Raw genomic sequence first — 27,992 nt, forward strand, 5'->3', positions numbered from 1 at the left:
TTTAATCTGCATCAGGGACCAAGGCAGAGATATAAAAGATTGTGTGACCTATTGAGAAAAACTATCACTTGTACAGAGTAAGCAATGCTGTGAAATCCGTCCTGACTGAGTCACTGAGATGGTGGTTGGTGGGGTGGGGTGTGCGTGTGTGTGACTTGGGTTTGGGGGGGAGGAAGTAGGGTATTTAATTTGAAAAAAAGAAATCGGGGAATTGTGCAGCATTGCTTGTGTTGCCAGTAATCCAAGCAGGGATTGGAGCGTTGTGGAAAAAAGTATAGAGTGGGATTCTGATGCTGCAGGGACAGTTTATAAAGAAGAGAGTATAATGTCTGTGAACAGATAAACTGTGTTTTATGAAACAACTTCTTACCGTTAGCAAAAAATTCTCCCCTTCCTCAACTGAAGGAAACTATCCTTTTTTTCTTCTTTTTCTCTGGGTAACTGCATATTGCAGGTAGGGTGTAGGAAAGAGCCGGAGGCTGACTGCGCTGCCTAGAAGGGAACTGTAAACCCTGCTGTGCTGAGAGAACCTCCTCAGTTATCGCTGTGCTTTTATCGGGTCCTCTGTATGCTTAGGTTTTCAGCAGAGGACAGCTTTCTCATACTCTTAAATTCTCCAGAAGAGAGGGCAAGGTGGAAAAAAGGTGATGTGGGGACTTTGGGAACGATGGCAGTCCAGAATATGTGACTGGCTAGGTAAAGTGTGTGGCAGAAGTCTGTTCTTGGCACAGAGGGTAGAAGTTGCTCTGGTGGTGTGCTGCAGCAGGATGGTGCGATGCAAAAGGCTTCTTCTATGGGTGAAAGTGAGTTCTAGCGAAATAGTGAGTTGCTTATCACAAGCAAATGTAAATCCAGGCAAAAATAAATACTATATTTATAAGCATAGATCATTTTCTAAACCGAGTGACAGCATACTTATTAGTCTACCCTGTCCTTTTTTGTAGAATTACTGTTCTGTTTTTATACAGGTGGTCGTTAAGGGTCTCTTTGTGTTTATTGTGCTTGAAGCTGCTTTAAAATCACTTGGAAGGGTGCAGATTGGGGTGGGGGAGAGCAGTTCTCTTTACAAGTCAAGCTTAATTGGTTGGGTTGGCAGGATTGCAGACTTTCACGTATTTAAATGTTTTCAGCTTTGATTCAAAATTGCAAACTTTGTGAATAGCAAGCTCATAAAATGTTTCAGCGCTTCCCAGAAATGGAGAATTTACCATATTCACTGCTGAAAAAGTAACAGATTTTCTGCCCAGCTCCTAAAATGATGTTTACGGGATGATTTGGCATGTTAACAGGGCAGATGGTCCATCCATAGCAGCAGACCCACTGGTTGAGTAACCAAATAGCTGTGATTACCATGCCAGAAATCTAACTTGCAGGCTGCAAGGATTATGAATGATAGACTATACCTAAAGGCTACATATATATAGATAGATAGATATAGTATATAGTATGTACTATACAACCAGGTATGGTACAGGTTCTTTTCTAGGCTATAAACAGCCCTAACACCTCAGGAAGTCGCAAAGCTGTTGTGGTAGTCAACAGGTGATTCCCAGGCAGAAAATATAAGTAGACTGCTAGTAAGCAGGTTGATCCTCAGACAGGTTCCTTAGTATCTGATACACGTAGATGTATCTGATGAAGTTCAGGGTTTTCTTTGAAGTTGTATTGCTTTTTAATATGTAGCATAAAACATAAACATAATGGGGGGGGGGGGGGGGGGGGGGGGGGGGGGGAGAGTAATAAGTCTTGAATTCCTGAAAACAATGATCTGAGGAGATCCCTGGCTCACTTTCAAATAAATCTCTCATTCTGTGGCATCAGGTTTTTGTCCATTGAACGGAAGTAGGGTAAGTTGCTAAGAATGGTAAATTACCGACAGTCAACCGAAGCATGTTTCCCAGAGCAGCTGAAGTATAGCTTGTCTAAAAGCTGTTACAAAGCCACAAGTGTCGTCAGGAGCAGACAGATGATTCATACAAGGTGTGTAAAATCCCAAACCTGGCACAGTTTCAAAGCACCTTGATGAAGCTCAGTTGCTTCTATTTATCTCTCCACCTGCTGAAGCTAGCACTCTTAGAATAATAATAATTAAAAAAAGAAGGAAAAAAAAATCACTGCAGTGATACCTTGCTCTAGACCTCACTGTTCTGGGTATCTCCTAACCTTGTCCCTGAGCTTCAGTGACTGTGAGTTGTCAGAGCTGGCGGTCGGTAGCCATGGAGCTGTTTTCCGTAAGGATACAGGCTCTGAAACTCTCCAGTGCGGATGGAGCGAGCACGTGGCCAGCCCTTGCAGCCCAGTGTTGCTTGAGTGGCCTGTTGAGCAACGAAAGGGAAATGACTGTAGTGAAACTTCCATTGCTTGGTATGTATTTATATACTTGCTAATACAAGAAACTGATTATTATTCTCTCTGGTTGTTTTTGTTTTTTAAAAAGGCAATCTGTGAATGCATATGAAACTATTATCCCAAAAGGGTTTTGCCACCAAAACTTTGTTTGGAGGAAAGGAAGAGAAGTTCATGTGTGTTTCCTTTCCTGATAGGCGCTCTAGTAGCTCTTAGTTATTAAATTAGGAAAAGAGGAACATAATAAGTGATTCTAAACAGCTACTAACAGCTTTGTTGTTTATCAGGTCAACTCTCTGCAAAAAAACTAGATCGTGAACTCTTCCTAAAAATTGCCTTCTGTCCCCTTTCTGTCATCGTTTGCCTCTTGCTTTGTTTTTCTCTTCATAGCTATTACTTCTAGACTTGACATGTCCACCAGGGGATTCACGTTCCTGTGTGTCCATCCGTCTGTCTCCCTTCAGCGTCTTGGCTCTTGTGAAGCCCCGCAGCCCTGCACAGATGACTCGGGGCCACTCCTTGCTGCTGTGGTAGGAACTGAAAGCGATAGCAGCATTAAGGTTCACGAGCTCTATGTAATATCCAGGAAATACTGGTAAAGCAACGAAGAAAGAACGCTGCAAGGGGGCTGAGCACAGTCTTACAGAGCCACGCCTGTATGGAAAGAAACTTCTCTATCCCACGTGCTGGAATACCCTCTCCCAGTTCTATCCAGTACCCACTTTGATGGAAGGGCTTTCCTTTACTTCTACTGTTGCTTCCCTTAGGTAGGTTTTCCAGCTGCAGCACGGTGAGCTTGGGTGCACAGTGAGCCCCCACTAACCACTTGCAACCTGCTGGAAAAGAGCCGGTGAGGTGGAATGGCACAAGTGAGTCATCTGTACGGTGGGTAGTGCCGTGCCACATACAGGCTGCTGTGATGCCAGCAAGGCGCAGCATCTTGGCATAGCACTTTACTAGTTCCAACTCTTCTCACTGCCCTGGAAGCTCCTGAATGTAGCCCTTGCTGGAGCCACATATCCTGCTGTTTTCATCCTTTTCGCACTCCTGTTGCTCAAAACATTTGACATGTTCAGCCCTATAAATTCTTCCAGAGCACCAGCATGGGAAATGAATGTGCTTTTGCTTAGTGGCTCTGGTAGGATATAGCCTCATCCCGTCCCACTAGAACTTGAATCCACCTTCTGCTGTTGAAAAATTTGATTGTATATATTCAAATTGGAAGTGAAGCATTTCCTTTTGAGCACGAATACAGCTTGTTTGCAAGCCTGCTAGATATCCCACATCAGGGCTGGAGGGGAAGAAAAGGTCCTGTGATACTTTATCCAGGGTGATCCTGAAAATTAAATGTCAGCACAGGTATTCTAACCCTGTGGGATTTTGTCTTGAATTTCAGTCCAGGCACTGGTTTCTCAAGGTCTCTTTTTGTGTCCTTTTAGAAATACCTTATTTTGGTTTTCCAGCATCCCCCCAATAAAGTGCTCTTGCTGCAGACTTCATTGTGCAGTGTGTGTGGTAATTTCAGAGCTGAACAGTGCAGTGATAGTAATACCCATCCGTCAGAGGTGCGACTTGCGGGATCTTAATGCTGAGAATAATTTTGGTTTCCTTTCTCTCTCTTCATAGTTCCGCCTTCCTCGTCTCCAGCAGCGATATTTACCCAGACAGTTCAAGTTACCTAACTTCTTGTTGAATCTGTTCCCTTCGTCTTCTTGGTGTATCCCAGTTAACTCATGTATACAGCGTAATGGCGTTACACCTTGCGTCTCATCCTTAGAGCTCACGGTAGTCCATTCTTCTTTCTGATCTACAGGTATTTTTGTCCTCTTGGTTTTAAGCATGAATGTAAAACTGTGGCATCAAAAAATGTTAATGCACTGTGCTAGAGCAGCACTGCAGCACTGGCTGCAGGCACTGCGCTGAGCCCCTGGTTGCAGCTCCTCTCGTTGCAGCCTTTCGCTCAGTCTGTCTCGGTGGAAGAAACGTGTCCCCTGCCTGCTGCTAAACATTTGCATTGCCAAAGTCTGGTGTTGCCGCTCTGATTTTGAACTGCCGTGTTTAGTGACTTCAGACCTTTGGGGGTAATGCTTGGAGGAGTGAAGAAGCAGAGAGTCAGCAGGGAATGTCTTTAAGCTGATGTTGCTGCTCTTACTCTGGCATTCCTGCATCCTTGGCTGACCTTGCCCTCATCTTCCCCAGCCCATTGCCCTGGAGTAGTGGTGCCAAGACGTTTTTAAGGAAAGAAGGGAAATGTGGAAATGTGCTGTTGTCAAATAGTTGTTTTGTTTGTGGTTTGTTTTGGTTTTTTGGTGCATACATTGAAAGTACCTTTTTGGCTGTAGAGATCACTCCAGCAGTGAATTTACACTGCCCGTGTTCCTGTGATGCCACTGTGGTGCCTCAGCCAGCCCTGCTACCCAGTTGGCAAGGGGAGATGTGAGCCCATGTCAAGGCACGATCCTGTGCTACTTTGCACCCTTAGGAATAAAACAAGTTACCTGCGGAGACAGGCAAGGGGGGGGGGGGGGGGAATACCAAGGGCTGGCTGGGAATTGCAGAAGTGGTACTAAAGGCAACTTGCTTTAGCTAAGAGAAATGTCCTTAAATGTTTTCGGTGTTTACCAGAGAGCCCAGTTTGAGAAGTTACTTAAGCTTGTGTGTAAGTGCTTGGCTAAACTGGAGCGTCTCCGTGAAGTAAGGAGCTATTGTCAGGGCAAAACAACTACAGCTAAAATGGTGTGAAATGAAAAAAAAAAAAATAAATGCACAGAAGTACTTCATGAACATACAGATATGAATGAGCTTATTTTTATTATTTCCTTTTATTTAAAATATTGTCAGGCCATGAAGAAAATTATTCCATCAACTGAAAAAGGCCAGGAAAGTATTAATGATGATTCTTTACTGCATAGTTTTTAGACACTTAAGTAGATGCTCTCCAAAAGTCCTTCCAGGGTCTGTTGCTGGCATGCAGCAACACCCGTTAAGAGCTGTGAGAGGATTAGAAACGGCTGGACACCAGGAGGTAGCGTATGGCATGTCCTGTATTTTAGGTTTCACAATCATTTGAAAGCTTCTGCTTTCATTTTATGAAATATTTTTATCAGTGATTAGCTGGTAATGTGTGGGTTTTTTCCTTATTCTAATGACTCATCTCCAAAAAAAAGTATTTGGCTGGGGAGTGACTCACTGCACCACCCTGGCAGGTACCGAAGTGCAGCTCTGGGGCTGCCCTTGCAGAGCAGCACATCTTTGTTTCTCAGCCCCAGGCTGATGCAGTTTCCCCACCTCCCCATCTCCTATTCCAGCCAGGGCACCACGGCAGAGCCGGCTTGACGCCCCAGCCAAGCCTGGCGTCCACCTGCCCTTAGGAGAAATAGTGGCACTTAAAACCAGTAGCACAGGCTTGAGTAACTAGTCTTTTCTATAGCCTTTGCCTTCTGTGGCTTTTTAAAGACATTTGCAAGTGGAAAACATATTTGCTTCTCTTAAATAATTAAAAAAAAAAAAGGGGTTGGGTGCCTGAAACATTTTTTTAAAAAAAAAAAGGAGGCATAAGGTAAGAACAGTCCATTTACTGACCGCTCGCACAGCTGAGACTTTGCGGTGATGTAGCAAAAGACATTTAAGAGCAGCTGCCATTTCCTTGTAGTCTTGGTCATTCTATAAAAGCCAATTGCCTTAACTATTTTCTGAAGGCTACATCTTATTTAATATTCTGAATGTGTAAAGGGTTGTCATACATATGTTTACATTTTAGAAGATTGGATCATATAAAGTTTATTGAAAGTTGTGATTTTGATATCTGCTCCGTAGCGACTCTTTGGGACTGTTTCAGGGTAAGAGCTTTTATCTCCTAGAACTATTTCCATCCGTGGATATAACTAACTGAAGTTTTCAGCCTACACTTAAAATAACAGCTCCAGATATTATTTTTTTCTTTTAAAATTTGTATTCTTGGCACTATAACTGAAGAAAAGTAGCAAGTGTAAAAATAACCTCAAGTGACTGCTATTTTTATACAGGTGCAAACACTGTAAGAGTTTCAGACCATGCTCTGATCTTATTTAGAAAGAAAAGGAGAAAGAAAAGTGTTGTAACTGATGTGAAGCTATAAAAATGAAGTTTTTTTACCTGACTGCTAGGAGATCTGGCTTGAGGAACCTTTAAAGCAAAAGCCAAATTTTCACAGCTTCTTTCCTGTCTTAATAATTGTTCTACTTTAAACACAATTCCCTCCTGCCAAAAAAACCCCACACCCCTATATAGGATAAGTTTTGTGGTTTGATTTGTTGGGGTTTTTTTTCCAGAGGATGCTGTTGACTTGGGACAGTTCTCTTTGATGCTGGGCAGATCTGTTTCTAATTTATTATTATTTCTCTTTAAACTAGTTAAAGGCAACAGAGGAAATGATTCTTTGCTATGTGCTTTTGTTCCATACAGTTACCTAGTCAAAATGTAACTTTAGAAAACAGACACTAAAGTTGTCCATCCTCATCATGCAATAGGGTTTAATGGACAAACTGTATATTAGAAGCCTGTTGTATCTTACTCAACTTACTTATGGAAGTTAAATGGTGGTTCTTTGGTTTTGTTAATGTACCTTTCACCTTCCAGATAAACACTTACACGGTAATTGATACAGGATGCTTAAGTGTTTCCTTCTGTTATGCTACTGTAAGTATGTTTTCTGTTTGTCTTAAACAGATCTGTGCTATGCCTAGCGCTATGACTGTGATTGATTGAAACTATCTTGAACACAAATAGTATTTTTTTTCTTATAGACACCCCTTCACTGGACCGTGGCGCTTGCTTACCAATGTTAATGTCACTCTGTTGTACCAAAGTATCTGTGGCTTCAAAACATACTGTCAACTGATTCACTGGTGGCTGGGTTTGTGTAATACATTCCTCAGCTGTATCCTGTGACTCAGTTTCTGCACTGTTATTTTCAGAATAAAAGTACATTTTTAGATCTGCTGTCTCTGCTGTTTTAGGAAGGAAGCAGAGGTACAGCCTAGTTCCACAGCATTAGCAATCTGTCAGCTTAGGAAAACAAGTGGAGGACCAGGGAAGGAGAGGCAGGGCTTTTCAGGCTGGCCAAGGGTTCCTTGGGGTGCATTTGCAAACTTTGCTGTGCACCAGTACCCAGCCTGCCCCATGGCACCCCAGCATTGGCACCCTGACTTCAGGTTTCTGCTGAGAGGGACAGAAAAGGACCAAACGCTTGCCAGGGAAATGGTACAATTTATAAAGCTCACTCTCTTAAATGGTGACAAAGTGTAACCACACAGGCAGCACATGGCACTACCCCCTCCCACAGCACCTGCCACCACCCAACCTGCCTCACCCCAGCATTAAGCAGGTGGGTGCCTGCACCGGGGTGGGCACAGAGCTGCTCTGGCATCCCTCAGGTATGGCTGGGGCTGCCTTTGGGCTGTGCAGGCATCCACGAGCTCACCACCTCTCTTGCCTTGTTTCCAGGTTTATTCTTTCACCTGCAGCCCCACTTCTGCATCACCTTCCATAGAGAGGCAGCAGGTGCCAAAGGTGCTTTGCAGTAACAAAGAGGACATAGCAATCGCAGGCTCCAACATGCAGAAAAAGTCCTGATGAAGGTAGGAGACAAGTGTCCAGTCATTCCTTTAGCTCTCTTGTTTCTTTAACCTGGTGAGCATCAGGTAAGGGGATGCTCCAAAGTCTCGTGGGGTGCTGCAGGAGGAAGCACAGGAAGGTAGAGGTCACTCAAACACCCCCAAGCCAGGCTTAAACCCACCCCAAGCACACACGAAGTCAGTCCCAGGTTTGTAACCATGGCCCTGGCTACAGAGGAGCTGACTTCAAAAGGCTGTTCTGCTAACAGAGCAGAAACTTGAGCCCAGACCTCTGCAGATGCCCAAGGTTGATGCCCTGAGCACTGCCTGTCTGCACTGGATGGCTGCAAGGGAGTCAGGACCTAGGCACAGCTGTCACATCAGCTATTAAGTGTGTAGCACAGCTTGTGTTTTCCCTCTCCTTCACGATCTCTGCAGGATGAAGTTTGGTCGCTCCCAGAAAGGTCTGATTCTGCTCACTCAGAGCCCCACGGGGACACCAGAGGTGGCCTGCAAGAGCCAGTGGCTCAGCCGTTTCTGTGCCCTGCGGTACCTCTCCAAGTACTTACTTTGTCCAGGCAGCTTTTGAAACATTAGCCTTGGGCTGGCCACACCAGAATGCCACTCTGTCTTTTAATTCTTTATTCTGCAAGGAAAGAAAGGAAACAAACCCCTCTCAGTGTAACACAGCAGACAAGAGACAAGCCTGGGTGCCAGCTAGGACCTGCCGCTCCTCCTGAAAGGTCCTGGGGGGCCCTGGGTTTTTTGGTCAGTTGGGGGTTTGTTCTTTTTTAAACCAAGCAAAAGATGTGGTGCAAAGAAATGCCACCCTGACAACATTGTGCTGACATAAGCCCAGCAGCGTACAGGGCCCCCAGACTCCAGAGAGTTCCTTTTGCTCTCTCCCATCAATATTTTTTACTTTACAGTTTTACCTGTGCTTCCAGTGCAGTCAGCTTCTCTGTCAGGTTTTCTATTTTTTTATCTTGGCTTCTGAGTGTGGTGTTCAGTTCCTCTGCCTGAGCATTAGGAAATAAAGTTTGTAAGAGATTTGAAGCCTTAATACATCAAAAGCACCTCTGTATCGAACAAAACCACAGAGTTAAATGCCTCAGCATACCATGGGAATTGCAGGCCGTTCAAATCCCTGGTCTTTTCCCATAGAAAAACTCAAACTAATTGACTGACCAATTTAGAAAATTTCTCAACACATGGTGTCACATTTTCTTTTAGATAACAAGTCTACCCCTTGCTTGCCTGCACAGAAATGTGACTACAAAAGCTAATTAATGCAGGGCCTCGCCTTAGTTGGATGGGCAAAGGCAAGCATGTGCTCTGCAAGGCAAGGGGGTATGGTGGGAGCTGATGCATATGAAAGCAGTCAAACAGCTCACACTATATATCGTGACTTTGGAACGCAGACTGATTGTTTTGAATGTCTTTGCCTTCCTAGGATGCCAGCCTGTTGGCTTCGCTCATGGGACCAGCCTCACTGACTTCACGTGTAACCAGCTGCAGGGCAGATGCCTCCCCCGGAGCATCCTTGGTTTGGGTGGGAGCATGGCAGGGAGGGGGTAGCCAGATTCCCCCCAGGAACACACTAGGAGAACTCCAGGGGCCTGCCCAAAATTGCTGACTCCACCACATTAACCCCATTTTTTAGATTTTTCCATATTAATGTTAAAAGGCATATAGATGTCTGAACCTGGCACAGCAAGACGAGCAAGCTGCTCATCCCCAGCACACACTTAAGGCAAGAGCCCACATCCCACCATCTCCTGTTTCTTTTCCCACCTGCCCCATGGGACAGCCCACACCAGCCTGACCTCCTGTATCACTCTGCGCAGGCTGTGGTGCTGTGCCTGGATCAGGTGCTGCAGGGTGGAGATGTGCCTCTGGAGATCCAGGCACCTGCAGGCAAGAGCAGAGCATCCCGGCTTCAATCCCCAGAGATCAATGACCCACCACCCAGCCCCTTTCCCACCTTGGGGTCAACTCATGAGCTTAATGCTAGCAAGGATGTTTCTGAGGGTGCACAGCTGTAATTCATACGGAACTAAACACATAAAAGCTGCTTTATTGAGCAAAACAAGTCAAACCATAATTTGATACACATTTTGCCTGGTGGGACCACCCTTACTAGCTGTTGATAAGTAAATTCATAAATAATGAAGGCTACTATCTTACCTACCACATGCACAACATCACCAAAGCAGCATCAACTCGACGTGAGAATCAGGAAAGAAACAATTTGTGCATGCGAGGTGCAAGGAGCAGGACTAGGAATTCCAGTAGAATCAGCTCAGCTGTAGGACATCTGTCTTGGCTTCTTCAAGTGATCATGGTAAATCAATATTTGAACTAACTGCTTTCATCGTGAATAATTTTGCTCCCAGAAGGAACTAGAGCAAGTGAGTGGCTGGTACCCTACATGAAACCATCCCCCAGAAAGACAGGAAAACACTTTAGCACATGCACATAATCACCATTTGCTGTCTTCGTTCCTTGCCATCATCTGTTGAAGCATCTTCTCAAATGACATTTTCTTCTCTGTCAGGGTTTTCTTTTCCTAAGGAAACAATTCAAATTATATAAAAAAACCAGATCACATTTCCTGCCATTCAATTAGCAAAAGCAGTTTGGCTGTAGGTTCAACGGTTCCACTCTGTGTCTGAGAACAGGCAGAATTCACCAATAACAGAGAGACAAACCAGTCTTGACCTCTCTGAATCAAAGCCAGAAGGGTTGCCTGTGCCAATTTGCCATGAGAAAAGTCCAAACCCTTTTAAAATAGCACTTCTTAATTAGCAAAATCCTTGGATCTGGTTGGAGCCCACGCTCAGCAGCCAGGGCAGACTGTGCTACTGCTCTGTCCACCTCTCAAAGCCTTGTTCACACTGGGAAAAAGCTGAACAAAACTGGTAACAAAACTCTCAGTATCAGGAAGATCACCAGCACGCCACGGGGACAGAAATACACCCCTTGACCCTGTGTTTACAGTAACCCCAGGACAGGAAAAGCAGCCTGGCACTTCTATAGGAGCAATGCCCATCGAGTGCAGAATGATGCACAGTGCCACCGCTTCCACCAACGCAACTAACACCACCCAAGAACATCGGCAATAAAGGAGAAGACATTTTCTGCACGTCTCCATGTGAGCAGCTGTCAGGTTGCTACCACCATCAGAGCCCACCTAGGTTGTTGGATGCTCACAGGGATGGGGTCTGAGGGTTAAAAGGAGTGGGTCTTCAGTGTTCAATGGCTACAATTTCAGTTTAAATGCCAGAAGTACACCCATGGGGGAAGGTGAAAGAGCAACTACTCGGGAGTAGCAATCATTCAGAGCTACAAATTCAGACTTCGCCACGATGCTCGACAGTTTTTAAGCAAGCACTGACATAACTGAAAGAGGGAGCTTAAATTGCATGTTTTATTTCTAATTACAGCTAAAGGGTCTCAATTTGGGGTAACGTGGCAGAAGCCTTTTCAATCCCAATTCCAACAGCTAACATGCCCCAAATCCTGAGAGCAATTAGCTGCTCTTCCCAAGCACCAGCACAGCCAGGGCAGGACCCCCGGTGCCAGGAGGGATGGAAATGAGAGCAGGCAGACATACCTCCTCCATCCTCTGCACGCACCTCTCCAGCTCTGCGATGTGGGTCCATTTTTCCTTGACACCTTCAGCAAGGCAGCTGGTGGTTTCTGAGCTTTGCTGGAGCTTTTCTTCTTGTTGGAGGTTGTAAGCCTGGGATGAAGAAGGGCATGAATGCGGGAGCACAAGGAGCGAGTGAACGCAGCCAAGGGACAGAGACAGGGCTGCCACAGCAGCTGAAGGAACTTTAAGCCAACTCTACCAACCCAATTCCAAGAATCAGGAATAAAACACAAATAATTTTAAATTTTCCTATTTAACTTAGCAGAAGGTACTGAGTAGCTCTTAAATTGAAGTTTGCAGCACAGAGCCAGAGCCTGTATAAAGATGTGGATGCTGAACAAGATGGCCATGCCAGCATCAGGGGGAGATTTGTACCTGTATTTGGTTCTTCTCATTCTCATGACTTTTCTTAAGTTCTTCTGACCGAGTCTGGTAATTCTCAAACAGTTTCTGGGAGGCAGAACTGAGAGCCTGTACACCTGCTTCTCTCGTGGCCTCCAGCTAGAAAGAGTAATTGTACCACATAAAGCACAGTATGTTAAAAGAAACAATGTTATAACCACACGCCAAAAACGCAGCCCTCTGTACAAGACCAAATTTCAGTATTTACCCTTATCAATCAAAAAGAAAGGAATCCTAAACACCTGTGGGCAATATCCAACAGGCATTTTCGTTTCCAAATAAAGGCAGATTTGTTCCGTACTGAGCCATCCCCCCTGACAAAGGATGATGGCTTAAAAGGAGAGAGGTACTTCCAAACTGCTTGTAAATACATCTGCTGTCAGCTACCAATGGAGCCACCTGTGCTGTCTCACTAGCCACAAGTGGGATGTGTCCCCACAAGCAGATTTTGACACAAATTTTGTTGCCTGCTGGAACACAAGAGTTTGCAGCAGCCGGGAAAGCAAAGCAGAGCCTGCCAAAGGAAAGGGGATCGCTGAGCAGGCACCGGGCTACAGCAGCTGGGACCCAACTGTAACTGGGCTGCAAGGCACGTGTATCCATCCGAAACCTTAAAAAAAAACCAAACAAAAAAAAACCCAAAAAGAACCCAAACACCACCCTGAACACACCTTGATCTTCAGCAGTTGGTTTTCTCTGCTGACCAGCAGCAGCTGCTCTTCTGTTTCCTTCATCGTTGTCACGACGGGGCTGTGGCTCCAGCTCCAGCCACGGCTCTTTGACTCCACTTTATTGCCTGAGACTTGAGGAAGCTCCTAAAGGAAACGCATGCAGAAATTATTTTAAAAATAGAAAAACAGCTTGAGCAACCATTCCGACTCTAAAAGACCCAGCTTCTTATAAACACCCCTCTCAGGCTCCCGCGGGGCAGGCAGCTCCAGCACAGCTCCTCCACGAATTAACCCAAATTAAAACATTCTGCTTGTTCAGCTCTCCAGGGCTTTACATTTGAAAACATTTGCATGTCGAATCTGTTAAATAGCTCCCTTCCACTCTCTGCAGTGTTGTTCGCAGGTATAAGATTAATCAGCTTTTGGGAATATCACAGCGCATGTTGCACTGTAGGTGAGGCTGCACAAATGCACACCAGTAATTTGCCCAGCACTTCCTGTTGAAACAACTGCTTCTTACTCCAGCATATTTCAACTGGCTGGACACAACATCTCCAAATCTCTTTGTTTCCTAGGGGCTGCCTCTTTGCTCAAACCCCCTTGTTTCAAGTGGTTTTAACTCAACCCCCATTTCCCCCACCACCACAGGTGTTCCCAAGCTCACTGCTCACCTCCTGAGCTGGTATGTGCAAGGAACACGACCTGCAAGCGCCAGATTTAGGCCACATAAATGCCGGTGTGTTCTGGCATTTCTTCCCTCATGCCAAGTTCATTTGTTCAAAATAAACCTCTACAAAGGGCAGCCTGTACTTTTTAAAAGGGTTCCAGCCATAAGTCATTCTCTTTTCACTACTGAGGCTTTTCTTCAACTTCATCCCCCAACAGCACAGAGAAAGGAGTAAGCATTTTTTTTAAAAAGAACTTTTTGGGATCAATTATTTCTTAATTAGTCGGGTTTCAGCCCACCTCTCTCATTCCTCTTCTCGCTCATTCCACAGCGCCCTCCTGGGCTCAGCTGGGATGAAATAAAACTGCCTTTGCCTATCATCACTGCCATGCTCCACTGCTCAGAGCAAAGAAATAAGATATCAGATCTACTGGGCTGAGCCTCATTGCGCACAAGATATCTTATAAAAAAAAAAAAAAAAAAAAAAAAAAGGCATGTCCTACCTATTCATGGGAGTGTCAGCATCAAGCAGGGTGCTGCTTCCCAGGCCCTGCACAATCTGGGGTCACCACCACAGAATACACATCTCTTTGCAGCAATTGCTTTGCAGGAATGATTTTGGATTACAAGATGCTTAAGAATTCATCACAACATTTCTAAAGTCACAGTTCTGCAACTCCATAAATTTCATTGGAAAGGGAATGAAGAAATCTGATTTCTTTGAACTTAAAAGTCTGAGGTCTTCCTATCTGTTACTACACACCAGAGTCCATTAAATGTACTTGTTCAGCTCTGTTCTTCTGGCATTCAGGAAAGGAACACCCCAAAACTATTTTGCAGGCCTCAAAACTACTGTACACCACATTCTCCAAGATGCTCTCGGCTTTGCTGACCAACACCTCCAGGATCTACCTGTCCCACGGGTCATCCCCCACCTCCCAAGACACGGGTCCTCCAGGTACCACAAACCAACACTTTTCCATCTCCCCCTCCCAATCATGCTACTGGACACCCTTTCACTTCAGCTGCCAAGCTGAGGCCTCTCGCTGGGGACACGCTTATGTCCACGACAGCCCCCCGGTGTCCCCCAGCACCGAGCTGCTGACCAGGGTCAGGCTCCTGCATCCCCCTCCTGGTACTCCCTGCATCTCCCTCCTGGCGCCTGCCAGCAGCCAGCCTCAGCTCTGCCACCAAAAAGCGGAGCCATTGGGTAGGGACACCCAACCCCAACAAAAAACTCTTGCGAAAGTCCTAATGAGGGGTGGAAAAAACCTCACCAGTTTGAAAGTGGTTTAACCCAACCTAAGAGAGCATACGCTGTAATTAAGTCACTATTGCAGAGTAAATAGCCTTTCTAGACTCCACGTGTAAACCAAGAGGATTTCCAAGCACATGCTGCCACGCAGGTCAGGTTTTTCCTCTTTCCCTGGTTATGAGTTTTGCTCACCGTGTTTCCTGGTGAAGCAAAGAGAGGAACACAACAGCAACAACTTCAGAAATACCTTTTTCACGTATTCGGCTTCCTCAGTGATTTGGGCACAAGAGGATCCGTAGAGGACATAGTTTCCCCCCAAGCCATGGTCCTCTCACGTTACTTGTTCAGTGAGTAGCAGGGTAGTCATCACGATACGTGCATTTCGCTGTCCTGTACAAGGGAGAGAAGAGAGGGGCTTGTTTCTTTACGCAAGGGTGGAGAATAATTCCGTTATTCCATCCCATTTAATTCCATTTCAGCTTTAGGGACAAGCTGGAGCCAAGCAGGCATTACAAGCTTAAAGCACCAAACAATAAGGACCACTTAAAAACCAATGCAGACACCTGGTTTTTTTTCTCCTTTTTTTTTTTTTTAATAGATGGGAAAAAAAAGATGTAGTCACACATTATTTTTACTGAAAATTTCAATGAGTTTTCACTAGCAACCTACCCCCCAATCCTATATTATTTTACAAAACACATGGCCGCAATCCCAGGCAGAAAACAACTCATGCATGCAGTTTATCTAAGAGCAACTCAAAACTTTTACCATCCATCTGTGAAGTTTATAAACTGATCCTGCACACTGCCATCAGGGAATTCTGCATTCCCAACAACTACCCCAGGGCTGAACTGGGTTTCATCAGGTTCAGGATTGCCTGTCCTGCTTAGATCTGAGAAGCAGCACAAAGCTTGAATAGTATCATAACTCTCAGGGGGTTGGGGAACCCAAACCACCAACCTAGCAGGAACAGACAGGGAAAATAAAGCTTCCCCCCCATATCACACAGGGAGAATAAAGTCCTGAGCACCCTCAGTTGAGTTTGTGCTGTACAATGGTGACATCCAGTGTCAGCTGCACTGCTCTGAAGCAAGCACCTGGATCTCCAGACATCCATTCCCAGCCCTATCCCAGGTACTAGGCAAGCTCCCAGGCACACCTCAGACAAGCTGATTTTTAACGAGCTCATTTGAAGCACCTGGAGCTAATTAAGGTTAGCACAGAGGAATAATAAAGCCACTTAGGGAGCAGAGGGTGTGGATGGGTTTTTAGTAGGAAAGAAGTGGTTGCACTTTGCAAAGCTTACAGATAATTTACAAGGATAGTTTATTTACAAATGCATTTATTTTAAAACACCTAAGTTCAAGGTCTTGGAGCCCCTGTGGTTTAACTCCTGCCTGCACAGCACTGATACTGCAAGCCAAACTCTTGTCTTCAATAAGTCATCCCCACACAAAGTATTGCAGCACTACCAGGAAGATCATTCAGGCTAGCGCATTTCTTAACTAACTAGCACATTTTCTAATAAAATATAATTAGACAACTTGAAATATTTATTGCTGTGATGGAGGAGGAATGCCTTTCCCACAGAGAGTAGCACAGAGCTGGTTTGTGTAACTGCCCAGGTGGATCCACAGCAGCTCGCTGATGCCAGACATCTCTGTGTACCATTACCTTGTGTCCCAGGCAGACAACAGAAAGCTAAATTAGAAATTAACTACGAATAAGCTTAAGAAATTTAACACATGAGCTTTGAGTGCCCCAGGGCTACCACTTACAACTCCAATTCTTTGGTGATTTACAAATTCAAAGAGCAATAAAATGGAAACTCTTATTGCTATCCTTCTAAAAGTGAGGAGCATCAGCAGATGCCATATCCCCAGCCATCATCGCGCTGCTCTGTTCTGGGCATGGGAAAGAGAGAGAAAAGCAGGTTACACAGGAGCAAACTACCTTTCCTACCATGGCTTCTACTCAAATAGCAAAGAGGAGCTGGATATCCAGACACAACCCTCGAGGGCTTTGACCTCAAGCAAAAAAAAAAACCAAACACCACAACAAAACCAAAACCACCACTCCAAATGTCATCCCCTGATTTCACAGTGCTACCGTTTATCCAGACTGGAAGATAAAGCAGAAATCCCAAATGCCTACAGCTGCGGCTCAGAAGAGGTGGGAACAGAAGATTGTTCCCACCGATGCTACAAGGGGTTAAATAAAGTTTGTTCTGTCTTGCTGGCTGCTGTTTTCCCTCCTGCCTGCAATCTAGCAGCTACCCAACACAAAGGCAACCCAGGATCAATTCTCCTTTCAGCCTGGGTAATTCAGGCAGAAACCTGAACAAGGGATAAGGGCAGCAGTGGAAATGTGTTTCAGCTCTGAAGCAGCTGAGCCAGGAGAAGGCAGTGGTAAGAGGCACAGCGCTCTGACTTGACCTGACAGCCCTGGGCTGGGAGGCAGAAGCCCCTGGGAGGGTGCTCCTTGCCCAGCTGGGCAACCACTAGCAGCAGAGCAGCAGCCCACAGGGATGCACAGCTGGATCTCAACACACCTCTGTCCTCATGCCAGGGGGGTGGCAGCCAGAGCATCACACCAAAGCTGCCAGCGCCAGCTCGGAGCTCAGCGCCCCCAGCGACCCTCTAAGGGGATGTTCAGTGGGTGCCCCCAGAACCCCCGACTGAAAGAGCAGCGCTGGGGGGAGCACCCCAGGGAGCAACTGCCTGCAGCACCCAAATGTTCTCTGCACTTCAGAAGCAAGTAGAAAAAGAAGTGCCAAGTTCATCTTATTAATCACAGACTTCCCTTGCTAGAAGGCACAATTTAAGCAGCTTAGCATTTGCTGAAAAATCCCGCTGCCTCCCTTTATAAACACTCACCTTTCAGTGACCTATCAAGCACACACGATTTTCTTTGCTAGGCCCAAGACTGTCAACACGGGCGTGACAAATGCAGTAAAATTCACGTCATATTTTTACACATATATATTCAAGATAGATTTTTATGCATTGCTCTGTGCTTTGGCTCATGATGGGTTGCTTGCTCCAAAGCTCACCCAAGAGAGAATCCAGGACATGCCAAGCAGAATAGCACCACCCTTGCTTATATAAGGAACATCACGGATTATTCAGAATCACATTATTTTGAGTAACATTCAACGTAAAGCAATATTTCTATTATTACACTCTTAGCCAGAAAGCGGTGCAGCTCCTCGGCCACCTTAGTGCTGGGTTTTCCCCTGGCCCAAAAGAGTGACAGGGCAAAGGGGACGCAGGGCACACAGGTCCCCTGGGCACAGGGGCTGCAGGTGCTGAGCAGCGAGGCAGGGGACAGCGAGGCTTGTCACAGCCAGGCTGGCACCTGTGGGGACACCTGAGAAGGCCAAGCTCACCTGCAGTCACGCCAGCTGGGTATTTATTTACCATAAAACTCTTCCCAGGCTGGGCAGGGGCACTGGCTATGGAACCAGGGCAGGGCTGCACCCAAGTCATTCCTATTGAAATGACTCCATTTAATTGCAATTATTGGCAAGAGGCAGATGATAAAGTAATGCCATGTCAGTCTCCAGCTGAGCTCTGTAAGTCAAATGCAAGGTTGCTGTGTTTTTTTTTTCCCCTGTGCACACTGCAGAAACAGTCAGGTAAATGAATACTGGGCTCCTTCCAGAGCAGCGTCGATACAATATTCCTTCAGTTGTGAGTACCCGTGCCTGGGCACATCGCAGCCAAGCGGCTGGTTGTCACTGCCATGCTCACAAGTGTTGAGAAAGTTTTCACCAACACACGAACGCAGCTGTCAACACGATGGCCTCTCCTCAAAAGGCCCTTTTCTATACTGTCCCACCACACAAAAGTGGTGGGGGCGAGCAGTGACCGGGGGGGGGGGAGCAGGGCATGCAGCTGGGCACAAAAACCGGGGGGACACTTTGCAAACAATGCCCAGACCTTCGGCCACCAGCCGCTCACTTGCCCAAGCAGCATTAGCCACACACTGGCCAAGAGCCATGCCCTTTGGGCTTTACAAACAGGGAGAGGGGGCAATGGGCAAGGGGAAAGGGGGGCGCAGGGGTACACTGTATGGAAGGGACACGGTGGCAGGTGCGAGTGGCACCTCGGGGTCACCCGGGTGTGTGTGGGTCTGGGGTCTTGGGGTGCGCACGTGAGGGGAAATGTGGCATATGTGGGCGTGGGGAGCCCTGAGACCCAGCAGCCCCCCCTGGCAACCCCCTCCCCAGAGCTGGGTGTAGGGCTCGGCCCTGGCAGCCCCCATGCAGCAGGCGCGGGGAAGGGGCTCTTTGGGGACCCCCGGGGCAAGGGGAAAGGTGGGACTCTCCGGGTGTCCCCGGGGCTCGGAGTCGGGGACATGAGAAGGGGCTCTGCGCCCCCCAGCCGGGGCAGACTCACCTCCGGCGGCAGCGGCCATGCCGCGCTCCGGGCAGCCCCGCTCTGCGCCCGTCCCCCCTCCGCCCTCACCCGCGCCCGGCCCGACGGGACACCCGCCCCGGGGACACTCCCCCAACCCCAGCGGGAACACCCACGCTCCAGGCTGCCACCCAGCCCCGGGGTGCCCCAGTCCTAGAGGGACACCCCCACATCCCCGACCCCAGTGGGGCACCCCTACACACCTCCAGCCCCGGGGTCCCCCCTCTCCCCACAGTCCATCTCTACATGGGCAAAAATGGATGGGAGAAAAAAAAGGAAGCACCTAAGGATGCCCCCTCCAGCTGGGATAATTAATGTCACCTCATAGTGCTAACGAGGAGGAGAAAAGCTGCGTGAGGCAGGTGGGGAAGATGTAAATCCCGATACTGGGGGGGGAAGCAGCTCCCTCCAAGGAAAGAGGAACAGTTTGAAGAAGAGGGCTTTAAAGAAAAGGAGGGATGAAAATACAGCTGAGAAAGTCATAAATGCAATGGGCTAAAGGGGGAGAAGATAAAAACAGGGAACAAACGGGAAGATAAAAGTGTGTAATAAACTACTTTACAAACAGGAAAATCCTGATCAGCCCCTTGAGATCCCCCTCCCTCCCTATCACATAACACCTAGTAATACAGCAAGTTGCACTCATATTTGTTTCCAGCAGCACTTTGGATGGGAGGGTGCTTTGGCCCAGGTCAAGCCCTGGTATGCACACAGACACATACCCCCATACGTGCCCACATGGCCAGGGCAGCCAAGCCCTCACACACACACACACACCCCCCAAGCCCATTTTTGAGCCATGCCCTAGCAACGCTCCCTGGTGGGAGCCCTGCACCCCAACAGCAGGCCCCTGCTAGTGTACAAGGGTTTGCTTACAAAATAAAAATGGGGGGGGTGGGGGGGGGTGGAATTGCTGTTTTTTTGTTTTTCTGGGGAACATACCACCCCTTTTTCTCCTCCTCACACAAGCAAAGAGGATCAAGGGCAAAGCCAGCCCCATTCCCAGCCCTGGCTGCAGGGCAAACACCCAAAGGCATGCCAGGCTCCAAGATCAGCTCTTGGGGAAGCAAAGAGACAGTGCTTCTAGCCACCCAGAGAATCCCCACCTTACCTCCCCCCTCTAAGCTACTATTGACACCTAAACCACTACTCCCTAGGCAATGCAAGCTCTTAAATCTCACAACTGGAGGCCCGAGGGGTGGCTTTTCTTGTTACCAGCCCAGCTGAAATGGCTCACCCTTGATGGTTAATCTTTAGCACATGTCTGGGACTAATGACCTTCTAAGCAGGCTTCAGCTGATCTCCGCAGCCCAGGAAGGCTGAATCCAGGGTGGTGATTTCATTTGCATTTATTGCTTAAGGAAAGTGAGGCAAAATACAGCTTGGTAGATCTTTGAAGCCACATATAGAATCACTTACAAACTCTGCTACGTTTTGCTGCAGGAAATCTCTGAGGGTTTAAGATGTGGCGCTTTGTGAGAGCGGGGCATTGATGCAGGGCAGTGTGGGGATGCCTCCTGTAATGAGGGGGAATGAGCTGCCCCCCCCAGGTGCCCGCATAGGGCCACAGCAGTGCTGCCCTGCCGAGACCCACCGCACAAAAACGGGCTCTGTGTGACTTGTCTGAAACCTCTGCACCAGCCCCTCACTCTGGCACGGCAATATTTGGTTCAGCAAATATTCCCACCCTGGCATGTGGGACAGGCTGAGCCTCTCACATTAGTGCTGCCGCTCGGTTTGGGCTCGGGGACTGAACGTGTGTAACACCCTGGCAGCAGAGGCTAACGAACCCTGGTTATTTGGGTTAGTGAGTCAGTCTTGCCCGGCATCCTTCGTTCCTCCTTGCTGCTGCATCCTGTTTTGCTCTAGCTGCTGCAAAGCACATAAGGTTTTATGGGACATGCTCAGCACACGCATTTCAGCTCCAAGAGCTTGTTCAATTAGGCGGCCGTCCCACATTATTATTCAAATATTGATTTTTTACCTACGTAACCCCACAGTTACACCCACAGACTCGTGAAAAAGAGAACAGAAAAGTTCATGCGTTGCTGTAGGTTTTCTCTCAAAACTTCAGGTACGTGTTTTGCCAAGTAAAGCCTTAAGCTGATTTGCAAATCGGGGGGGGTCTGACCCAAAGTCTGTTGGATATAACGGAAAGAAACTTCCTATGTGTTTGTGAAAGAGGCTGTACTGAAAATACAACCAGTAATTCAGCTACCTCACTTTGTCCCCTCTGCATGGTGACCCCTCCATGGGTGTGACTGCAGAGACCTGCAACCTCTCAGGTCTCAATCAGCCTGATGTCGCTCCTCGCCTCCAGTCTGCCTCGGGATTTCCTTTGTGGGAAGGTTGCTGATGGGTAAGGCACAACACATCCCTCTTTGGGAACCAGTTTGCCCTGACTCACGTTTCTTCTGGCAGGAGCACGCAGCCAGCTCTTGCCAGTGGCCCTCTGCCATGCACTCTGCCCGGCCCTGCCCGCTGCTGTGCCTGGCACATCGCACCCTCTGCTCCCCACAGAGCTGAACTGAAGCCAGCTTCCATGGAAAACATGAAGGAAGATTTAAAGTGAAGGTTTATAAATTGGAACAGAGGTCCCAAGTTCCTGCAAGCAAACCTCCCCATCCTTAAACAGCCTTTTATTGATGGCTTTTAAAATACTTGCCATACATAACCCCAGAAAGGAGGTATTTTAAAACAGATTTAGAGTGTGTAGATAAGAATGGCAGGCTACACTTTGGCTCTGACAAGCCCATCAGCTCAATAAAACCCATGAGTCATTCGTCTGCTGCCTGCCATGACTCACCCCAGGAGAGGAGATGCCAAGTGCCCTGGGTGCCCCAGGGTGCCACACGGGTGGGTTCTCACCAGCGACGTTTTCCCTGTGCCGAGCCCAGGCACCAGCTCATAGGCATTTTCCTACAGTTAAAACCCTTCTGCAGCCGATGCTTGCGTCCGGCTCTTCAGGATACTTGTTGTGTTACAGGTTTGCTAATAAGTTAGATTGATTGACTTCATTTTATTTTATAAAATCATTTTTAATAGAAATATAGGGATAAGAAATATTTTAATGAAACTTATAGCTGCACAGTAAATGTTGCTATGAAATCCTTTGTATAGTCCTATACTAAGGCCAGAAGAATGGGCTAGAATCATTGTTTAAAACTTAGGTAATAAATTTAGGGTTTGAAAGGTTTCTTTGTATTTGACTAGTCTTCTGTATTTAGAAAGTGTATTGAAATGTCAGAATATAGGATTAATGGGAACTGGGGAGAGTCGACTGGAACAGCTTGTGGTTACCTGCCAAGAAACCGTGAACTTTAGTAAAAGGTAATTCCGGCAGGGGGAGATCGCGACCACCGACTCATATACCACCTACCCAAATCGTACCCCAGACCCATTACTGGACCTTTCTAACCTTTACTGCGCAGAATCGGATATGGGAGGAGAGTATGTTAATAATTTTTGGGAAATATAATGATTATGCATGAATACTTAATGAATATGTATGAATAAGTTCTATATATGGTGTCTGATTCTGAAACTTGGTATGCGTTGATTGTGAGAGGACTCACTCACACACCCGGCCGTCAATAAAGAAGTGTCTGCTTATCTACATCACATTGGTGTAGATAAGTTCTTCATTCCAAGATTTCGGTAACAGTTGCAGTTGCCAAAATCACCCGAAAACTGGAGGGATGTGTTAGAGGACATCCCAAGTCTCAAGTCCCATGGGTGTTAGCAAATATGCCTGGGCGACCTTCACGGGTCTGCAAACATGATGGGTTTTGTGGCTGAGCATTGGCACCAGAGAAAGTAACCTAGATTGTTCAAGCTAATGTTCAAACTAAATAGTAATAATCCTTCAACAAGAAGCAAAAGACAACTCTTTTGCCTCAAGTGTTTAATAGTCACCAGGGAAGCCTGGTAATTAATTTATTGCTTTAATTATACAGTCTGTTAACTGTTCCTGTCAATGTCTTTTTAAGATAAGAGTTTTGTTGCATGAGTAGTTTGGGCAAGAATAAAGAGTATTTCTTATCTTGCCTAGACTGAAAACACAACATTAGCAAGAAAATGAAGCCCTCACTCTTCCTGCAGTTTATAGAGACATTTTAAAAGCATCTAACCAAGACTAGGAAATGCCTGCTTACTCCTGACTAAATAGGTCCTCTCACAGTATTTGTCATTTGAAACTGAAATAAATATTGTGTCTGGTCTAACCAACCACTAATTTGAATTAAATAGAAACTAAAGCTTGACATTTGTTTCTTCCATTTCATATGTACAGAAGAGCTTGTGAACCGAAGTGCTTGTCATTATTTTTCCCCCAAATAAATTATTTGTTCTAACAAAACGCTCTCCCTAAAAAACTTGTTTCACTGTAATTAAAATTAGGGGTGGTTGTTGGCAAGATTTATATGCTCTGTTGGTACTAAATAATCCCGCCAAACTTTACTCGCCTTTCTAAGTAGTCCTATGTAATTATCCAGTTGCCTATTGGGATTGTCTCTATCCCTCCTCTAGCCGGGAGGTGACGTTTAGGACATGACTGACATTATTCACGGCAGGACCTTCCCTTACCGGGCTCCTCGGGCCAGCACCAGGCTGGGTGAGGAGACCCTATGGACTGACTGATCCCGGTTAGAGCAGAGACCACCCTCAAAAGGGGTCTCTGCTTAGGAAGCTAGGCTCTTTACACTGAGAAATTCCATTATTATGGTGATGTTTACCCCTGGCTCCTATAAAGCATTAGTGCTGATTTTCTGCCCTTTGTGATGCAGAAAGCAAGGTCTGGAAACTGTGAATCACCAGTTTCCACCCTGAGCTGCCGTGGCGCAGGAACAAAGACACTCGGGGTTTTTTTTAATCTTCAGACATGACTGCTTTCAGAAAATAACTATTTTCATGGTCTGATGCTGAAGAAGAAGATCCAAGACACGCACTTGCTTGCCTATGTGAACACTCTGGATGATAAATGATTCATTGATATTCTCTTACCTACTAACAAATAAGCTGTCTTCTCCCATTCTGGGTTTTAAAGTTACGGTTTTCTCTTCCTCCAGACCTTTTCCCCCTCGTGACCATGGTGGGATACCCAAAGGTATCAATCTTCTAGGTCCTGCATTGCATGCTGTTATCATCAGCTGCAGGAAATATGTGAATCGACCTTTTCACAGCCTTGGGTCCCCAAAATCTGTGTTGCACCTGCAGCGCGAAAGCTCAGCCCAGAAGAGGATGAGATGGGCGACCACCACTGCACCAGACCCAGCCTGGAAGAGCCTGCAGTCTCCACCCTTGTGCACTGAGTTATCCTGGAAGAAACGAGTTGCAACACACAGCTTCGACCCCAGTGCAACACAAGGCTTAGGGGATGCTGCCCAGAGAGGTGCGATGTGCATTGCTCACCCATTCAAGCAGAATGGATCATTTACCCGTGCATGGGCGCACCGAGTCAATGGCACCATCTTTGTGGAGGAGCTTCTAGCTGGCCCTCACCCAGTGGATACACCCAAGGAGCTCTTGTGGGTGAGAGAAACAGGGCAGGGCCTAATCCTGAAGTCCTAACGTAGCTGAAAAATGACAGAGGGGTCCAGCAGGTCAGCAGCAGCCACCACGTGCTCAGCAGCAAATGCTGATGATTGACCTCGAGATCCAGCAGGAAAAACGCCTGCGCTTACTCAAAGTTTCCGCAGTGTTGAGGATACACTCTTATACTTGGTTCTTCAAGCAGCACTTAGATGAGACACCTAATTCTTTCTGTAGCTTGAGCCTTGAGGCATTTCCCTGCCTCTCAGCACAGGAAAAATCCCATTTATTTGGGCATTAGTCAGGTGGCTTGGAAAGCGTGCCCAGGAGTGCTTCAGCGAGTGGGGCAGCCAGCAGGTGTAAGGCTGGAGGAATGCTGCAGGGGAGATGTGGTGGGTTTGGAAAGATGAAGTCATCACCGCAACCCCAGAGCAACGCATGACAGCAAGGAGAAGTTATCAACATCATTTTACAGAGCTATCTCAGTGACCTGCTGTCTCACAGCACTGTCCCGCATCATGTTATCTCCCTGGGAGCAGGGCCATAGCAGCTCTACCTGAATCCCTGTTGCACTTCTTGATCCTGTCAACCATCATGTTTTCTCACTGATTTTCAAGCAATTGTGTTGCTGAACTGGAAACACAGTGAATACATGACCATGACGCAGATTTGGACCCTTACTAGCCTTCCTTGTGGGTTACAGGTACTCCACACTTTGGGAATTATGGTATTTAACCCCCATTACGGATGTTAGTCTTGGAGCGGTAGTTTGTATACTGTAGAAGAATGGCTGCAGAAGCGTGGCCACGGAACCCCTGAGGGTCTGCACAATCCAGGCCTGGAATTAGAATTGTGCTGAAGTTGCTGTGCTGAAGCTAACAAGAACATGGCCTTGATCTATTCTTGAATCCTGAGACCAAGTATCTTGGTTGTACTCACAGGCCATGGCTCTAACAAGCTGCAGCTGTTAGGGAAGACAGGTGCAAGGCCAAGGGAGATAGAGAGCGGAATGGGAGTAAAGGGAGTGGCAAACCGCAAGGCTAAAACATAACGCAAATAGCTGCATGGATAGAATGCTTGTTCTAATCATGATAATTAGTGGTGTGAGAGCAGCGCGCGCTTAGGGGCTAATAACCAATTATATGTTTGCTTTGGGAACATGCTTGTGTATTGAGGCTATATAAGAAGTGTTAGAAGCCAATAACGATGAGCAAGATGCATAACTCATATTGAGTAATTTCTTGACTCCGGCGGACCCCTCTCCCAAAAACTGGCACCCGAACGACAGGAAAGCTGGAAAAGTCTGCCTTTGCATTGCGACAGTGGGCATTGTGAATTGGGAGTCGCTAGAGAGGAGTTCGAGCAGGAAGGCGTCCGTAAGGAGTAAAGGCATCTGAATCCGGCATTGAGCTCCTGCACGGACCTGCACCGGTAAGACTGTTTTTCCCTCGATAATGGAAAGGGAGGCGGCACTCACGCTATTACCTGAGATTCTTGCTAAGCGAGAGGCTAGCGTGAGCACAAAGAAGCTCCATGAGCTATGTAGGTGGGCGAAGGAAAAGGACACCTATAAGACCCGCAATTGCTGTTTAGTGTGACTGAGTGGCGAGAGGTCGGGGATTCCCTTTGGGATGCGACCCTTAGCGGCAGCAAGTTGGCCGAGGACTTGGGATCAACCTGGCGGGAGGTCATGAACCATTTACGATCAATGGTTGCAGAGAAAAAGACGGCTATGGCTGCTTCAGACCTATGGTCAGGAAACTGAGTCGTTGGAGTCTACCTGATTATTTGGTCAAGGCGCTCCATCTGCAAAAAAGCATAATTGTGCCTATTAAAAAATCTGCGACAGAGCTTTTACACCCGACACCGTCTCCGGAGGGTGCCACTGCAACGGGTGCTCTGCGCCGCCCTGACAGCTACCGAGAGCCACCCCCCCTGCTAGATGAGGACGAGGGTACTAGAGCGGGTCCGAGTGCGCCTCTGAATGAGAGCGCAGAGTCCGATAAAGAAAATGAGCCCACCCCAGGTGCCCCGATGCCCCGTCCCCGAACAAAACCGTCTGACCGCACTCTAAACTGCTTGCAGCAGCAATTGAACGAATGCCATTTGCCTACTGCTGGTCGTGATGTTCAAGTCCTGACCGAGGAAGGCGTTATCCTCCACCCTGCCGCTTCCCAAAGTCGTTGGTCTGGGGTTGTAAGGGACGCTATATTGGAGGGAGGGTGGCAGGCTGCTTCTGCTGTTGCATGTCCGGTGCAAACTACTGCTTTACCTGCTGGTTCAGCGGCCGCTGTGTGGAAACCTTTTGATTTTTTTTTTTGTTTGTTTTATGCAGCTGCGACAAACTGTTACACGATATGGATTACAATCTGAACCGGTCAAACACTTGTTGACTTATTTGTTTTGACTCTGAAATCATGACACTCAGTGACTGTACTTCGCTAGCCAGATTGCTTCTTACACCAGCACAGTTCCCCGCGCCCCGCCAGCGTGCCGTGCCGTGCCCCGCGGCTCCCCCCGCTGCCCGCCCACCCACCGCCACGGATCCCCCCAGCTGCTGGCGAAAAGCGGAGTCCAGGGTTCGGTGTGGAGCTGCAGATCGCACCCCCGCCGGTGGTAAGACCGCGTCGAGTAAATCGCGGCAGGGCTCTACGCTAAATTCCACTCTGTGAGGGGTGGGGGGGCACTACGGAAGACCGCAACGAGTGCGGTGGGGTTTCCCCGTTGATATCCTTTCTGTGAGAGGGGGGAGCTCTGAGAAGACCGCGATGGAATTAGACGCGGCAATTAAACTGTTAACTGGCATCCTCCTTGGGAGAGGGGAGGGCGTTAAAGAGACAGAAGTGGAGACCTTAGTTCACTGGGCACGAAAAAAGAATAAGATCCCCGAGCCCGCGTTATTGTTTAGTATTGCGGAATGGAGAGCAGTGGGAAATTGCCTCTGGGATACTACGATCGAGGGAGGTAAAGAAAGAAAAGAAGCTAAAGCGTTAGGAGCTACGTGGCGGTCTGTAATTAACACTCTGGAAACTATGAAGGCGGAAAAAAAAGTAGCGGCGGCAGCCATAGAAGCGTTGGGGGGAGATGTGGTAGAAAAGCCGGTAGAGCAGAAGGGTGATTCACCTAAGCCTTCTCTCTTGGCTACACTTTTCGGAGTTGGGCATCCTCGTCCTATGAAGGGTGTGTCCGCCCCTGCGTGTTCAACAGTGCCGGAGCTTTTAGATAAGACAGCGGACAAACCGGAAGTTACTCCTCAGAAGCCTGCTGTAACTGAGCCGAACCCGGAAGAGAGGCGGCTGAGCCTCCCCAGGAGGGCGGGGCAGCGAGTCCTGCTGCACCAATCGGAGCTGTGGGTGGAGCAAGACCAAAACGGAGGGTGGTGACAGCTCGTAAGTCACATCAGGGGGGGCAAAAGCGCCGTTGGGTGATGCATCCTCCTCTTCCTGAAACATCAT

General features: G+C 47.4%; 1 protein-coding gene across 1 annotated transcript; it reads right to left on the reverse strand.

Annotated features, from left to right (window-relative positions):
- Nucleotides 1-20: 20 nt before the first annotated feature.
- Nucleotides 21-27,992, reverse strand: LOC121080434 (coiled-coil domain-containing protein 68-like). The gene is made up of 10 exons (XM_040578454.1): nt 27,778-27,992; nt 27,074-27,203; nt 12,669-12,812; nt 11,971-12,096; nt 11,557-11,685; nt 10,427-10,509; nt 9,767-9,851; nt 8,876-8,959; nt 8,510-8,586; nt 21-8,058 (listed from the first exon to the last, which is right to left on the reverse strand). The coding sequence occupies exons 1-10, from the start codon at nt 27,990-27,992 to the stop codon at nt 7,992-7,994; spliced, it is 1,140 nt and encodes a 379-aa protein (XP_040434388.1). The 3' UTR covers nt 21-7,991.

The sequence above is a fragment of the Falco naumanni genome, chromosome W, assembly GCF_017639655.2.
Source record: "Falco naumanni isolate bFalNau1 chromosome W, bFalNau1.pat, whole genome shotgun sequence".
NCBI lineage: Eukaryota > Metazoa > Chordata > Aves > Falconiformes > Falconidae > Falco > Falco naumanni.